At 60.2% G+C, this 15,865-nt stretch overlaps 4 protein-coding genes across 4 annotated transcripts; 1 reads left to right on the top strand and 3 right to left on the bottom strand.

Moving 5' to 3' along the window:
* Positions 1 to 6,682: 6,682 nt before the first annotated feature.
* Positions 6,683 to 7,785, bottom strand: HRG_07695 (kinase; the record flags this gene model as incomplete). The annotated part of the gene is made up of 3 exons (XM_044866166.1): positions 6,683 to 6,950; positions 7,005 to 7,680; positions 7,749 to 7,785. 3 exons carry the CDS (start codon positions 7,783 to 7,785, stop codon positions 6,683 to 6,685), a joined length of 981 nt encoding a protein of 326 aa, XP_044719130.1.
* Positions 7,786 to 8,585: 800 nt separating this feature from the next.
* On the bottom strand, positions 8,586 to 10,132 carry HRG_07694 (impact; the record flags this gene model as incomplete). The annotated part of the gene is made up of 2 exons (XM_044866165.1): positions 8,586 to 9,963; positions 10,020 to 10,132. 2 exons carry the CDS (start codon positions 10,130 to 10,132, stop codon positions 8,586 to 8,588), a joined length of 1,491 nt encoding a protein of 496 aa, XP_044719129.1.
* Positions 10,133 to 10,457: 325 nt separating this feature from the next.
* HRG_07693 (methyltransferase domain-containing protein) lies at positions 10,458 to 11,687 on the top strand (the record flags this gene model as incomplete). The annotated part of the gene is made up of 2 exons (XM_044866164.1): positions 10,458 to 10,521; positions 10,687 to 11,687. 2 exons carry the CDS (start codon positions 10,458 to 10,460, stop codon positions 11,685 to 11,687), a joined length of 1,065 nt encoding a protein of 354 aa, XP_044719128.1.
* A 351-nt stretch (positions 11,688 to 12,038) lies between these two features.
* On the bottom strand, positions 12,039 to 13,260 carry HRG_07692 (mucin; the record flags this gene model as incomplete). Its single annotated transcript, XM_044866163.1, has 2 exons — positions 12,039 to 12,783; positions 12,842 to 13,260. 2 exons carry the CDS (start codon positions 13,258 to 13,260, stop codon positions 12,039 to 12,041), a joined length of 1,164 nt encoding a protein of 387 aa, XP_044719127.1.
* Positions 13,261 to 15,865: the final 2,605 nt, after the last annotated feature.

The raw sequence follows: 15,865 nt of genomic DNA, 5'->3' as shown, positions 1-15,865 counted from the left end.
GGGAGGCACGGCGAGAGAGGCTGGCTGTGACGTGTGGTGTGCAAGCCCTGTAAGTGCGGGCTAGAGAGGCGAGGGGTTGGCGGTTGGAATCAAGCAGCGAATATGTCGGAAAAGGGAGCCCAGCACAGGCCAAAGGAAAAAACGGGGCCCGCCCGAAACGAATGATGAAAGTGGTAAAGAAACGGTTGGTGCCTGCGACACTCTCTCGACGTAGGCAGCCGGCAAAGGGTCGGTGGGCGGTGGCCGGCGGGCGGTGGTCTTTGTGCTGGAATGCAGACCGCTGACGATCCCCTGTGTCCCCTAGCCGGTGGGTGGGGGGCTGGGTCCGAACGAGGAGGCGGTAAAGCGGGAAGAATAAATGATTGCAGAACCGGTATTGAAGAAGGAAAATTGAGCGCCAAAGCCGGAGGCGGGGCGGGGACGGGCGAGGTATGCAGAGGTGGAATAAAAGATTCGGCCTCCCTTGGCGATTCTCGGGCGCCAATATTCCTCGAGGAAGCGAAGTGGAAGAGCGAGCAGGCGGGCAAGAATGGGGCAACGGAGGAGAAAGGGAACAGACTGCGCACAGCACATGCACAGCTCGCCGGGACAGAGGAGGAGGAGGAGAAAGGGCGCGGCGGGTAGATGGATATATAGTCAAAAGGATGCCCTCGATGATGGAAGAAACACGGCGTTTCCTAATAATAACTAACAATGATGCCCAGCCCATTCATCCCGCCCGTACAGAGTGCGTGAAGCAGCAGCAGCAAGCAGCAGCAACAGCGGGAGACGCGCGCCTGTTTGCTGGCAGTTGGCGCCTCGCCGTTGCATCCAAAGGGCCCGCGGCATCCAAACCACCAGTCCCAGTAGTCGAGTGGACGGCGGTGAGGGAGGGCCCAGGGGGGGCCCGATTGGACGAGGCCGCTCCAGCGTCCCTCGGCGCCCCGTGGCTTGCCGCAAACCTCTCAGTCATCCCATGCAAGCAAGCAAGCCGCCCTTGAGCGAGCCCGTCCAGCGAGCCCCAGCGCATTCGGGCTGTGGGAGAGAGCGCGCTGGCGGCGGCAGCCTAGGGAGTAGGTACCTAAATTATCCGTAGGTACGTAGTAAGTTAGAGAGCCTCTAGTACCAAGGTAGCCAGCGCCAGCAGCGGGCGCCAGCCAGCCAGCCCGGCCATTGGCGCCGAGCGCGTCCGTCGTGAAACCCGCCTCCTCCTGTCAGGGGCCCTGAAACGACAGCCTAATTCGTCCTGTCCAATGAGTCCCGACGCCCGTCTTATCCTCCCCTTCTCCCCTCCGCCTGCCATCTTTTCTTGTCATGCCTGCCGTTTTCGGGCATCGGCGCGTGTGAGTGAGTGCCCCCACGCCTCAACCCCCGGCACCGAGGGCCGTGTCCGGCCGGGACGACCCCCGTTTCCTGTGCCTGGCCAGAGAGGAGGCGGCCGCGCTGCCCTACATGACTCCCGCTGCCCTACATGACTTCCTGGTCGTGTCGGTTGTTTGGGGGTTTTTTTTCTTTTTTTTTCTCACGGTCGCTGTCTGCCTCCCGAGCAAGGCCACGACGACTTTGCTGCCACTCACTGGCCCACCGTAATACTGGCTGGCTGTGTCGGGCAGGGCAGCCTTGGCATGACTTGTTGTTCTTCCTTGTCCGCAACCAGCAACTTGGAATCGGACTTTTTCGCCCATGCACGAGTGGTTAAGCATCGAGGAGAAAAACATGTCAGCCAACGCCTTGGGACCTGGCGGTGCAGCCGACGTCCCTTGCGCAATGCAGGGGAACCGGCGCCGTGGAAACTTTGTTGGCCACTCCCTCTCCCCCTCTCTCTCCCTCTCCACCAACGCTTCCTTCTCATGTGCGCGCGCCTTCGTCATCGCCACACGCTCTCATTCTTTCTCGTGCGTCGAAACGAAACATGCGCCACCCAAAAGAAGGTTCATGATGGATCCTGTCCCAGGCAGGCGAGGAGGACCAAGAGTCATCAGCATGGCCCAGCAGACCACCTGTTGCACCGCGACGTCTCTAGGAGGAATGCGTCTTCTTTCCATCTCGGCCTTCGTCGTCCGGGAGGTGTTAGCTATGCCTACCTACCCTTCATCTGTCTACTGTAGATTGAATGAGGGGGGGTGGAGTGACACGCCCGCCGTCGAGAGGGCGGTTCGTCTCACGTCTAGGGATCCCAGCATCACCACCTCCATCCCTCTTCAGTCCCGTCCATGGCATGAAGGGCCGATGGAGTCATAGAGTGCGCAAGGGGGTATTGGTGGCCCCCCCCCCACAGATGTCGACTCCCAAGACGCCCGCCCCCCGGTCCTTGACACACACACACGCACGCACACACACACTCAAGACGAGGAGAAAAAGCCGTCGAGGGTGTCGAAACACTGCCTCTCCCGCAGACACGGAATCTGATTCATGAGGCTGCCGGGCTTGAATCGCTTGACATATCGTCGGGCCGCCTTCATTTCACCTCGTCCCTCCCTCAGTTGCTGACTCGATAAGGAAGCTCCTTTCAGAAAGGCCGGCCGCACCAGGAATTCTAGCCTGGACTATCGGTGCTCCTCGGTCCCTTCTTTTCCCCTGTCCCTCGTCATTACATTGGCCAGGCCGGTACGTATCATCCAGTAAAGGCAATAGACGAGAATGATGGATCTTGCTCATTGTCGGATCCCCACACTGTAATCAAGGTCCACTCGTCCCGTGTGTGTGTCTGTGGGGGTGTGTGTCTGTGTGTGTGTCTGTGTGTGTGTCCGTCTCTGTGTGTGGATGAGCTGGATGTCTCGGTCTCCCCCGCACGCTCTCCCTCATCTAGGCTGCTTCTTCGCCTTTCTTCGTCCCTTGATCCATCGAGGACTAAATTGCCCACTGCGACGATGAGATGAGAAGATCAAGGGGGGGCAAAAGCCACAAAACGAGCGTGGGTAAGCAATGACTGAGGCGTGCCCCCCCCCCATCGCCATCCCCCGGCCCGTCGCTGGCATGGGGGGATCGCGCACCTACAACCACACAACTGCCCTATTCCCGTGAAAGAAGGGTGGGGGGCCAGACAAGACACGGTGTGCGCAGCATGTCGTCGTCGCGCTCGAGGCTCGCCATCGCTGCGCACCGCCGGGCATTAAAAGTAGCATCGTGCCTCGCGCACTCCGTCCCGCGGCCGTTACTTGTCGGCGGCACAGCCTCCCCTCCTTCACCGCACAACGCATGAACCGATTCTTCGGCCCGCTTGGTTTTGGACGAGACGAATCAATGAGGCAGACTGACTCTGGCCTTTTACTGGTTTCTCCCCGGTAGCGGTACAGTATAGCTTAGTCCAGCATGCCCGTCTCATCTTGCGTCTCCCTTGTTGAGACGCAAACCTACTGAAGAAGAATGGCCGCGAGTCAATGAGAAGACGCTGCGACGGGGATGTGTGTATTGGCCCCCGCCGTGCATTGCCCGAGAAGGATCCGTGCCTACAGTACGGAGTAGAGGAGATGACATTGAAGCTTGGGTGTGTGAGCGTTGTAGTTGTAAATCCAATCCAGACCGGCTCTTTACATGTTGACTTATTGGAGGGCGTCCGAGCAGCACGCTTCCCGATGCCGATCAGCATGAAGATCGCACCGCAAGGGGCAAGGGCATTGAAATTAGGCTTTGCATCGCGGACATGCTATGCTCCTCTCCCTTGATTGCTATTGTTTGCCGGCGAAGCAAGGCCTCGTCACCATGCGCCATCCATGGATCCAGGCATGGAGCCCACTCGCTTTGGCATGACCCCCTGTTTCCACTCCTTGTTTTACTCTTGTCATTCATCCATCGTCTTTCACCATCTCTATGGAGTAGCTGCTCGAGGGTTTTCGACGCAGTAGAGTCTGTGTCTCTCCCTGTATAATTTCTTTGCTCCCTCCCCTTGCGTGCCGGACCCCTGCCCGGAGTACAAAGGTACAAGGCAGCGGCCGTTCCGCCGCCACATTCGAGGGCCCGCCCCCTCCCCCCGCGGCGTGCGCGAACAAGCCACCCGACCCCCGCCGGCGACATGTGGGTGTGGCTGAGAGCAAACCCGCCCGGCGGCCCCGCGGGCAGCGTGGCTGGACAGAGACACGCAGCGGCCAATCAGATGCGGCGCTCCCTGCGTCTCCTCGCCCAGCTTTCTTTCCAGTCTCGGTACGGTTACAGTACCTTGCATTCACCCCGTCGACACGCCTTTTGACGCCCTGTTCCTGACAAAGACGTTCTGCTAATAGATAGCGTCTTGCTGATGATGGCTTCATTGCTTATGCATCCCCGGACAGGCTGAATGGCCAGCCAGCGCCCGCTTACACGCATTCTCTGATCCATGCACAGCTATTCGAAGCCCTCTTGTTGCGTCTCAGCCCTCGCCGACCGCCATTCTCACGTTACTTGGTCCCATGTTTGAACGCAACGTACGGATATCTGCTATGTTGGCTGGACCAAGCTGATCGGCAGGGGTGTGCGGACGGGCCCCGATTACCCCAGCATTTAGCCTTGCCCGTCTGTCTGCATGTTGCTTTGTCCTGCTCTTCTAATCGTCCTGGGCGCTCTCTGGCTTCCCCGCCCGCCGTGCGTGCGCACTTGTACGAATATCGAATCTCCTCCTCCCTCGCCATGCCATGCCATGCCCCCATGTGTATCAAGATCGCGAAACCGCATTCCACCATGCGTCAAAGCCCCTTCACCCGCAGTGCCATGTCGGCCGGCCCTCCCTCTCCGGCGCCATGGCCCTCATCTCCCTCCCTTGCTTCTGCAACCTCTCTCTGCCGTCCCCTCATCGCCATCGATGCACGTTGGCTCTCGCCCAGATCCCCCCGCAGTCCAAGCGGCCGCCGTCGCCCTCTGCCGGGAACCAGGTAATGATTTGTCCGGGCCCGCCCCCATCTCCCCCCCTTTTGCGTCCACGTCCCAAAGTCCCTGGATACTGGCCCTTGCTTTTCCACGCGGCCTCTTCTCGCCGCTCCAGCAATCAGGCAACGAAAAGGAAAGCAAAAAAGGAGCTAAAAAAACCCTTTCGTCTCGCCGGTCCAGGCCCGGGGGGGGGGCGAGGCACAGTCGATCGGTCCGTCGGGGTTTTTCCAGAGCGGCATCACTGTCCACGCCTGTGTACACATGTCCGTGCGTGTGCGTGTATACAGTAATATCGCAAGGTGCCGCCCATGTTTGGGACGCCTCTTCGTGTGTCACGGGCCGGCCGACCACCGAGACAGCAGCAGCTGCACGAGGGTGACGGAGCCCTGCTTCCTGCTTTTCCACGGCACCGCGGCCTCTCCTCGGCGGGCCTGGTTCTTTGGCCCCCGTTGTCCGGCAAGGACACGCGGGCCGCGGGGATACAAACCTGGCCTCGGCTGCTTTGGCTTTGCAGCGCGTGCTTGCATGTCTGTGGGCTCTGGTCCGAGGGGTTTCACACCATCGTGTATGACAATACGGGGCACCCAAAGCAGCATGCATCATCACGGTTGCCGTCGCGGAGAGACCCGGTCCCCCCCCAGCTTCAGCCTTCGCCTCTAGTCTGCTAGCCGAATAGGTAATAATCAAATCTTTCATCCCATCAGTCTCCCGTCCCGCTTCTTCCCCGGCAAGCCACCGCAGCAAACCCGTTTCACCCATCCCGTCGTGGCGCTCACACGAGGAACGTGAGCAGCATCCCCTACTTCGCACCACGCAGCACAACAAGCCAGGTGCCGCGTTTCATCAGGCGCCCGTGTCACCGATAAAGTTCGCACTTGGTCATTTACGCCTCGCCCTTTCGTCCGATGGCGTAGAAATGCATTCTCGGCGCGTCTGCGCTTGGCGGGCCAATCATGGTCTGTCCCGTCTCCCCTCTCATTCATTTGCCGGGCGCCATGCGCAGATGCCGCGCTCTGGACAAATCAATATCAAGGCCTCGATGCGCCTTGAGACTCACTGCCACTCGACGGGCCCGAGACAAGACCCGCCCCAAGAGCTGCAGCGGTAACGCGGCCCCGTCACCCCAAGGCCCATGCGGGCCATGAAAGGAGGGAAGGACTAGATGCCGCTTCAACTTGGCGAGTATGCAGGGTCCTCGCCACGCCCTGCCTCGTTTCTCGACTGGCGGTGGAGACGCTTTGCTCTTCGCGGGCCGCGCATATTCGTGAAACCCCTGAGCCGTATTGGCGCAAAGCCTCTGCGTCGGGTGTCGTGCAAATCACGGAAAAGCGCGTCACGTAGTTGCGTGCCATAATCGTCTATTATCGTGCCATTCCGAACCCAGACCGGTCTACTCCGTACCGTACATGATAGATGGGACAAAAGGAAAATTTCTCTGCCTCGCGAGGAAGCCCGCCTCCTCCCGCACCCCCTGGATAAGGTCGTTTTCTCTTGGGCTCGTGGAGAAAAGCCCTGGACGCATTCCCGCTGCTCGGCACGTCCAGAGGCTGCGTGGCCGCATACGCGGACCGTGCCGGACAGCGACCAGGGCACCGTATCTAACTCGTCAAATCTTTCACCTCGGTCGAATGCCTGCCCCCCTCTCTCTGCTTCCAAGATGGTTCGGAAAAGAAGATGCGGTCCTCGTTTGTAGGGATGCTGGTATGGCATGCCGTGGCGTGACCAATCTCGGGCGTCCATCGTCTCGCAGATATCCTGAAAGTCCAAAAGGATAACAAGGCACGACACCAGCCTCCCAGACGAATCACATCGTGTGTGCTCGTGCGGGCGGGCTTCACACATGGTACGCGCGCGGCATCCCTCCCTAATGGTAGTAGCCGTTGACGCGGCCCACGGCTGCCTGCTGCTGGGCGGCGTAGTCCTCAAAGTAGGGGTGGTTGCAAGCCTGCTTGGCCGAGATGCGGCCGGCCGGGTCGTAGACGAGCATCATCTCGAGCAGATCGAGGCCCTTTGTGTCGAGGTTCTGGCAGAGCGAGTTCTTGTAGTTTCGCTGCCACTTGGGGAACGACGACTTGAAGTCGGGGTACGACGTGACGCCGGGCCACAGCTCCTCGGTCGGGGTGCCGAGCGCGCTGGCAAGAAGGCGTCAGCCAGGCACACAAAGGGCGAGGGACAATTGCACTCACCGGAAGATTTTGAAAATCTCGTCAATCTCCGAGTCGCCGGGGAAGAGGGGTTTCCGGGTGCACATCTCGGCAAAGATGCAGCCGACGGACCACATGTCGACGCCCGTCGAATACTGGCGGCCGCCGAGCAGGATCTCGGGGGCGCGGTACCACAGGGTGACGACCTCGTGGGTGTATGTACGCAGGGGCACGCCAAAGGCGCGGGCGAGGCCAAAGTCGGCGAGCTTCAGGTTGCCGTCCTTGTCGATGAGCAGGTTCTGGGGCTTGAGGTCGCGGTGCAGGACGCGGTGCGAGTGGCAGTACCGGATGCCCTCGCATAGCTGCGTCATGAACTTCTGGATGACGGTGTCGTTGAGGCCGAGCTGCGTCACGTTGATGGAGGAGCCCTCGGGCAGGGCCTTGCCGCGGCCGCCGTCGCTGACGGGCAGGGCCTCCATGTACTTTTTGAGGTCGAGGTCGAGGAACTCGAAGACGAGGTACAGCTTGTGGCCGTCGGCGTGGACAATGTTGAGCAGGCGCACAATGTTGGGGTCCTTCATCTCCTTGAGCAGCGATATTTCGCGGATGGCGGTGCTGGGCACGCCTTCGTCCTCGGCCTCGAGACGGATCTTTTTGAGCGCCACGATGCGCCCGCTGTTGGCGAGGTCGCGAGCCTTGTAAACAACTCCATATGTTCCTGCAAGCGGAGCGATGCTGTCAGTCGGAGACCGGGGGGGGGGGGGAGCAGGTTGGGACGCAGCTCACCCTCGCCGACCTTTTCCAACTTCTGATAGTTTTCCATGGTCGAGGCCGCCCGCCGGGTGCACGAGGGCAAACAAGCGAAGGTGGGTGGGATGGATAGGAGGGCCGGGGCGTGTCGCTTGTGCAGCCCGCTCGTCGAGACTGTCGCTTTTGTCGTCGTCGTCGTCGTCGTCGTCGGGGAGGCAAAGAGAGAGAGCACAGGAGATGGGGGGGGAAAAGAGGGACCCGAAGTGGTCGTCGCCCACCCCCCCGTTCTAGGCCTAAGGGATTGCACTACAGGCGGTTCATTAGTTGGTCGATGAGGGGTCAATCAATAAACTCGCGACGACGCGGGGAAGACGCGCCCGCCTGGACAAGACAAGACAAGCAAGAGGCTGAGCTGCTGGATGGGCGCTATTCTTAGCCCCAATCGACCTTTGCCATCATCCTCTTTTCTTCCTTCTCTTTTCTTTTTTTTTCCTCTTCAGCTCGTCCGTTGCAGAGCCTCCAAAAGAGAAGGTCTGGGATTGCTGTGTTTACTATGCGTCCGCTCGTCTCCCAACCATCCATATGTACACCCGGATTGGGCCTGGTTTGTTTGTTTGTGTCCCCAAGGTTACCAGGCGGGGCATATCGATAACTTCCACCGTGCCTCTTCGTCGTCCACCACCCACTCTTCCTCCCCAGCCATAGACCAAGACAACCTTTCAACTTCCTTCCCGTCATGCCTCGGCCTTGCTTCCCGAGCATGGCTATTCCCGTGCCTCTGTTCGGCAACAAACACGGTGCGAGGCGACCAACAGCAGCCACAACCCTTTCCCTTGGCGTATACAGACGTGTCCAGTACTGTAATCCAGCCTCCTAGCCCTCCTTGCGCCGTAAATCAAGAATCTTGCCCAGGCTCAGCCTCCCCTTGGCCCCCCATCCCGATCGCCCAGCCTCCACGTCGGGCCGTGTGGCCACGTACCAGCTCCACGCCCGCCTATCCAGCTCCTCCCTCCCGAGCACCCCCTGCCAGCTCGCGTACAGGAGCCTGATGGCCCCGAGCACCCGTCCCAGGTTCTCCTGCTTGTCCTCGCTGCTCGCCGCCGCCGTCATCTTCCTGCCTCCTCCTCGCCCGCCCTCTTCCTCCTCCGTGGCGAAGCTCCGCAGCAGGTAGTTCCTCGCGCCTTCGGGCCGGTGCGTGGCCATACCCACCGTCGACGTGGCCGGCTTGTCGTCTTGCGGGTCCAGCGCCCACACGGCTTCGCCCGACAGCGTCGACGTCCGCCGCTGGGACAGCAGCGCCTCGTTGACGCACTCACGCATCAGCCGCCACCGGTCAGGCCCCAACATGACGCCCCCGAACCACCGCGTCAGCACCACCACCGTGTTCTTGACGTCGGCCTCCCGCATCAGGCCCAGCATGAATGCGCCGCAGCCTGACTCGCCGTCGTCAAAGGACGCCTCTTGCACTAGCGGCGAGTTCCCGTAACTTGTGCGCGCAGCCCAGGCGTTGTGAGTGGCAGTTTCTAGATGGGGCTTCTCGGTCATGAGCTGGTTGACCAGGCCGGCCCTTTGGCTTGATGCCGTCAGTGACGCTGCGTGAGCGATGAATATGGATGACCTGGCGGTCAGCCTCTGGCTCGCCGACCACGTCTTTTGGCGCTGGCCTGTTGCTTCTCCCGGTGCTCTCGCCGTGCTCGGTTCTGAATCCTGATTCTTGGCTCCCTCCGGAGACCATGTGTAGCCGCCTCGTTTGAGAACCGGAATGTCCCGCCCCAACACGCGCACCTTTGGCTGGCCCTCGGGAATGTGCTCCTCCCCTCCCGCCTTTTCGATCCCCAAGCTCACAGCCTTGGCCCTCGAGTTGGCGCTCACCACCGCCTGCGCCAGGCTGAGTCGGCTGCTGGGCGGCTGCTCAGGCATCGTCAGCCGGAGCAGCTCGACGGCAAAGGCAAGCACCAGCGGGGCCCTGTTGGTCACGACCGTGGTGGCCCGGATGACGTCTTCGTCCTCGACGAGCGGCAGGCTCAGCGCCAGCTCCAGCTCGTCGGGCGTCATGGAGCTGTAGTCCAAGTCTCGCTTGTGGGGCTCCAGCCTGGGTTTCTTTGCGTTTGGCGACGTCGAGTCGGCGGCCGGACGCTTTGTTGCCTTCTTGCCGTGGCTCTTGCATGCTGCGTGCAGGCTCTTTGCCAGCTTGGCGTCGCCCATGGCCGACTCGACGCTGTTGAGGGGGGCTGCTGCGATCTGGTCGATGCTAGGTTATCGGCAAGTCAGCCTGCGTGCTTTCAAGGTGAGACTCGTCCGTCCTACCTTCGTAGGTTGTTTGACTGCAGCGATTTAACATGGCCCATTGCCGCCATCATGGAGACTTTTCGAGACGTGAGCATTCTCAGCAGCTCCTGCAGGTCGCCCTGGCCCGCCATGGCTTCTTTCTTGACAACAGTCGATGAAACTAGCAGAAGTGCTCAGTGTCATCCGTTCGTGTCGCTGTACAGTAAAACCCCGGTTCATTTAAACTCACGCTCCTGTAGGGTATGCCAAGTGCGTCGAGTCGATGCCGCCGGGACCTTCTTCCCCACTCCTCCAGGGCGTCGGGCCGCCCCCACAATCCGACCACTTTTTCGACGCCATCACTTACCGGCGCTTTGCCATTGCGACTCCGGGGCGACATTCTTTTTCTCCAAGGATATGCACACAGATGACAGGGCCTTTGCGGGGCATCGCCAGCAGGGCCGCTTGCTCGTCGCAATGGTGCCGCCTCGCCAGCTCCTCCTCGCGAGCCTCACACCAGCCCCCGGGGGCTTCTTCGCCGGTCAAGAAGCATCCTCCTCCTCCTCCTCCTCCTCCTCCTCCTCGCCCAAAGACTCCCTCCCGCGTCGCCAGACCGTATAAGCCGTACGCTGCGAATGCCCCCCTTCCCCGTGAAAGCCCGCGGGTTATAACACCTCCGCCGCATCTAGGACCACGCGCCGACCAGGCACAACAACACCCCTACCGCCGCCCCCCCAGCCCGACACTCTCCTCAGCCTCTGGCGCCGCTCCTGGATCCCCCTCACCGGCGGCGCCCTCCTCGCAGGATGCCTCGGCTTCTACATCGTCGGCACTGCCGTCGCGTCCCTCGACACCTGCCCGTGCCGAGACGAAAAGACTGCGCCCACCGGCCGCCCCCCGGCCTTGACGGGCGACAATGCCGAGCGGTTTGACAGGGACCTCGACGGGTCCGAGTGGTGGATGGGCATCACGGGCCTGCGCCGCCAGATTGCCAAGCGTGCTAAGGGCCATGTGCTCGAGGTGGCCATGGGCACCGGTCGCAACTTGGAGTATTACAACTGGCTGCCGCTGTGCGCCGTGGCCGAGGGGCGCAGCGCGCCTGGCCCTGCGTTTCCCGGCATCGCGTCCTTTACCGGCTTGGACATTTCCGTCGACATGCTTGACGTCGCCCGGAAAGGTCTCGTCAGGGCAGTCCCCCCCATGGCCTCGTCGGCTGCCCTCGTCAAGGCCTCCACCATGGCCGATCACTCTGGCGGTCAACTCTCCTTCCTTCGCGGCCACCTCCGACTCATCAACTCCGACACCCACCGCCCGCTGCCGCCGCCGCCTGCCACATTGCCCGTGAAGCCAGCAGCCGATGCCGATATGAAATACGACACCGTCATCCAAACCTTTGGTCTCTGCTCCGTCTCCGACCCCGTTGCCGTCCTCTCCAACCTCGCTTCCGTCGTCAGGCCGGACACTGGCCGCATCATCCTGCTCGAACACGGAAAGGGCTGGTACGGTCTGGTCAACGGCCTGCTGGACAAGTATGCCGGCAAGCACTTTGACAAGTATGGCTGCTGGTGGAACAGGGACATTGAAGCTTTGGTTGACGAGGCAGTCAAGACGACTCCGGGACTCGAGGTGGCCAAGCTCCATCGCCCCAACTTTTGGCAGTTAGGCACCCTCGTCTGGGTCGAGCTCCGAGTGACTGACCGGGCGTGAGCGCTCACAAAACACATTTCCCTCGGCAGGCACTGTACTTAGCACTCAAGGACGTGTATATGTAGCGCGTGCAGTGCAGAGTGGCATGTCGTTCTTGGAGATTCCCTTACTATGTACAACCCTGTGCGCCTTCGTATCCATGGTTTTTCGTACATGCATCCAGATCGTCGCGACATCGCAACCAGGAGAGAAAAAGAGGCGCCGTCTACCTGTACATGTTGTACAAAACGCACCACGCGTAAATCTTGTGTCAAATATTCCGTTCCCCAGGCGGCAAGTCTTCGTTTTTCGCCGACTTTTCCCAAAACTCCATGCGCCAGTCGCAAACTCAAAAAAGGACAAGTCTTAGATCTAGCATCCCTCTAGAAGACAGTCGAGCTCGTCAATCTCAATGCTCTCGGCGCTTTGATCCCACTCAAACATTTTGTTGATCTTGAGCCACGCGTCGGCGTCGTCCTCTTTGCGCAAGGTTGACATGACGCTCGGCTTCATGGCGGGGCTCGTGATAAAGGTAGCAGCGGTGGCGGTTCGGGTTTCACCAAACCAAATGTCGTCCCGGAATCCGTACTCCATGGCTGAATTACGGTCCATGGTGTCCGGGATGGGCAGCTCGTCGCTGAGTTTGCGTTTCTGCAGCACGTCGGCCGTTTGCGTGAATTCGCGCTCGTCCTTTTCCAGCGGCGGCGAGTCGTGTCGCATGTCCCGGGATTGCCTCAGGTAGCGGGGCTTGAATGACCCGATGGGGGTCATGGGCATGGCGAAATCAGCGAAGTCATCATCGCCATCGTCAAACTCTGGCGATGAGAGGTCGACCTCGGGCGATGGACTTAGTTCTCTCCGGCGGGCCTCGACGTCGTCGGATCCCGAGTCATCGGTAAGAGAGACGGACGGGGTAATCATGGCAGGATGAACCGCTCGTGTGACGCTGGGGTCGGGAAGCGGCTGCCGGGGGTATGTGGTGAGGAAAAAGTAGGTTCGGCGTGGGTGAACTGTCTCGAGCTCCTTGGCTAGCGGGCAGGGTGCCAGAGCAGACCAGCAAGGTCGCTTCATGTAGGAGGCAAGGCGAGAGGAGATGATGGCGCACGGATTTGCAGATCTGCGGGGAGAGGGGTTAGTGAATGTGGGAAGTCCAAGGTGCGCTCACGGGCACTTACTGTTGCACAGACGACAGCTTCTGGGATAGAACGGTCGCCAGCTCCTTGATGAGATGGGGCCGGTTCGCGGTCGACTGCAGCTGGAGGATGGACGCCTCGACAATGTCGTCGTTGATGCCCTCGAGAACAATCTTGGGCCTCTGGCTAGACGCGTCCAGACCAGCGGCGGGAGGGGGCGAAGGCGGCGGCGTCTGCTCGACGGCCGTGTCGGCAGCGTGGGATCTCTTGTAGCGCTTGCTGGGATGCGACTCGGGTGAGTGCGAACGGGCGTCTGCAGGAGGGGATGCCGAGGGGACAGACGCCGACGACGAAGCATGTCGGGCAGCGCTCTTGGATGCAGCACGAGCGGCGTGGGTGACGGGGATGTGGATGCCCAAACTGAGCAGGGAGAGCGACTTGCGGCGCGTATTGTACGGCATGTTTCGGGTTGGCGTTGCCTGGCGGTCGACGGCGGCGGTGGTGATGTTGGTGATGAAGGTTATTGTTTGTTCAAGGGGAGCAAACGGGCGATGGCGTTCGAGGTCGAAGGGGATGAGGAACGAACGCGCGACGGCGATTCTCCGGTACGCAGCTGAGGAGACGGGGTCGCACGGAGTAGTGACCGAGGGGGACAAGGGAGGGGGAATGCGAAGATTGGGGGCAAGGGGGTTTTGGACGGTCGCGAGATGGAATCCCACGAGAAATCGGGGCGCACGGGGAGTTGGGCAACAAGAGGGCGGTCAACGACGAGGAAGGAAGAGGGGTTTGTTAGGGAGGAAGGAGCAAGTTTGGGGTGCGGCTCCACGGGGGGGGGAAGGCAGGAGCTCAGGCGATTTCTGGCGGTTGGCTGGACAAGAGGAAAGGCAGCAGAGCTTGAACTTTTTTTTTCTTTCCCCCTGCATCCTATTGGCCGGCAGGTGGCTGCGAGCTTGCCGAAGTGGGCCCTCTAAACGTCAGTGGGGCCCCCCCGATGCAGTGTCACCAAAAACCGGGGCCCTCAGTGAAAAGGGAGGCGCATTCCAGCAAGGGTAGCAGGTTCGCAACGGTACGTACTGGCGGCCTGGACAACCGCCCACCGTCCCGGTACCGGTACATGTGTTCATTCACGGCCTTCCCTTGTCATCATTGTCGCCCGTGCAGTGTTCTGGACGGCGGGCCGACGACGGCTGAAGGCAAAGACAAGAGAGAGGCATGTTTGGCACAGACTCGCGTGTCGTCCATTGATTCGATCTGCGTCATTCGAACATACAATATACACAGCTGGCCCACGCGAGACGGGGGTGTCGCGGTCGTTTGCTCCTGTCTGCACACTGCACATGCATGCGTGTGAAGGTGAACAAAGCTGACCAACAGTACCGCTACTTCCTCCCTTGAAACCTCGTGGCGGATCATCTGGTCGGGCCGGGCGACCCAGTCTGACGCAGAAATCCAGGGACCTGCTGCTCTTTCTTTCCCTTGTTTTTTTGCCACGGACAAGGCACTGTACTGTACTGTAGTATAGATGTAGTTAAGTTATGTATTTCTTCTTTACAGTGCTCAGGTACTTCGCTACCTGCCTACCTACCTACTCTACGTATCTGAAGCGACAAATCATAGTACAGGGGAGAGACTTCGAAAGCCCCACACCATCCTCCATGACCCTTTTTCTTCGTTGCGTCTGCCAACCAATAGTCCCGAGACAGCAGCCTACTGTACTGTACGGTGAGTTACTGTGCAAAATAAGGGGGGCTCCGCTCGATGGCTTTGTTTTTCTTCTTCTTCTTCACTTGTCTCGTCCTTCCATCGGCCCAGCGTTTTTTTTGTTTTTCCCCCGTCCGACCACTGTCTTGTCGTTTCAGCTGGCGCAGCCGCTCTCGCCAATCGAAACCAGGAGCTCCGGCTGCCTTTCTTTTGCATGTCGCCATGGGCTGTTGGCTGCCTGAGTCGTGACCTCACCATTGCCTGCTAGTGATGATACCTCGGGGAAAAGGCTGGCGGGTGTGTTTGCCGGACGGATCCAGTACCACTCCGTGCCCGTCCACGAGCCTCTTTCCCTTGCCTCTGATCATCCAACCACGGGGAGCTCTTTTCCAGCGGCTCAGGCTTGCCGGCATCTCCCGCGGGCCGCGGGGACCTGGTGACCGTGTACATATGGTCACACAGATTCGTACCTACATACAGTACATGAGATGATGCACATCTCGCAGTAGCACGGCCCAGTCCAGATGCGACCCCGGGCCGCGGCGCTCTGCAGGCAAACCGCAGCCTGTCGGCAGCACGACGTCGTTTGTCTCCATTCCACCCCCTTCCTTGCCATGCCTGCGCATGGTTATGCTTGTTCCGGATGGAGCACCATTGGCCCCTTATCGTCGGCTGTTGGACGGGACGGTACAGTGCCGTACTGTACATACTTGTGCTGCAGCATCTGTCCATCTGTCCATCTGTCCATCTGTCCATCTGTCCATCCTCCAGGCCGCTGCCCCAAGAGGCCCGGGAACCAGTCTATCCAACCCGTTCGTCCCATCTGCTCTACTCGAGACTTGCACAGTGCAAAGTCCAAATGGTGAATCTGCTCCAGTACAGTACGCAAGATTAACTAATACTCTGCTGGCTCCAGGGTAACCGGGCCTGAAAAAGGGTCCAGGCCCGGGTGGGGCGTCCTCATGGAATTGCCCAAGCCATCCCAGCAAGCCGTTTTTGCTCACTGACCGAACGGGCTGCTTGCACCGCCTACTTCCTGTGCGCACCCGCCATCGCATCTTCAAGGCTGTTCGCATCCAACCACATGTCTAACCACATGTCGAATATCATCCCGGGCTTGGGCCGCCGGTCGCCAGTTCCACTCGCGACGCGCGCGCGCCCTATAGTTGACTCGAGTATCCGCAATGATACGATAACCGGCTGATCAACAACGGCCGCAAGTCCACCACGCCTCCATACGCTTACACGGCCACCCTCGGTCGGCCAACAACCCCGTTTAAACCCTCTCCTTTCTGCCTGAAGCTGCCTCGCAATGCTCCGAGATACGGAATCAACCTCGAATGACACAAATGACACACCAGAGGA

Source organism: Hirsutella rhossiliensis (genome assembly GCF_020360975.1).
Source record: "Hirsutella rhossiliensis strain HR02 chromosome Unknown scaffold00008, whole genome shotgun sequence".
In the NCBI taxonomy this organism is placed as follows: Eukaryota; Fungi; Ascomycota; class Sordariomycetes; order Hypocreales; family Ophiocordycipitaceae; genus Hirsutella; species Hirsutella rhossiliensis.
This window is presented reverse-complemented; position numbering and strand designations above follow the sequence as displayed.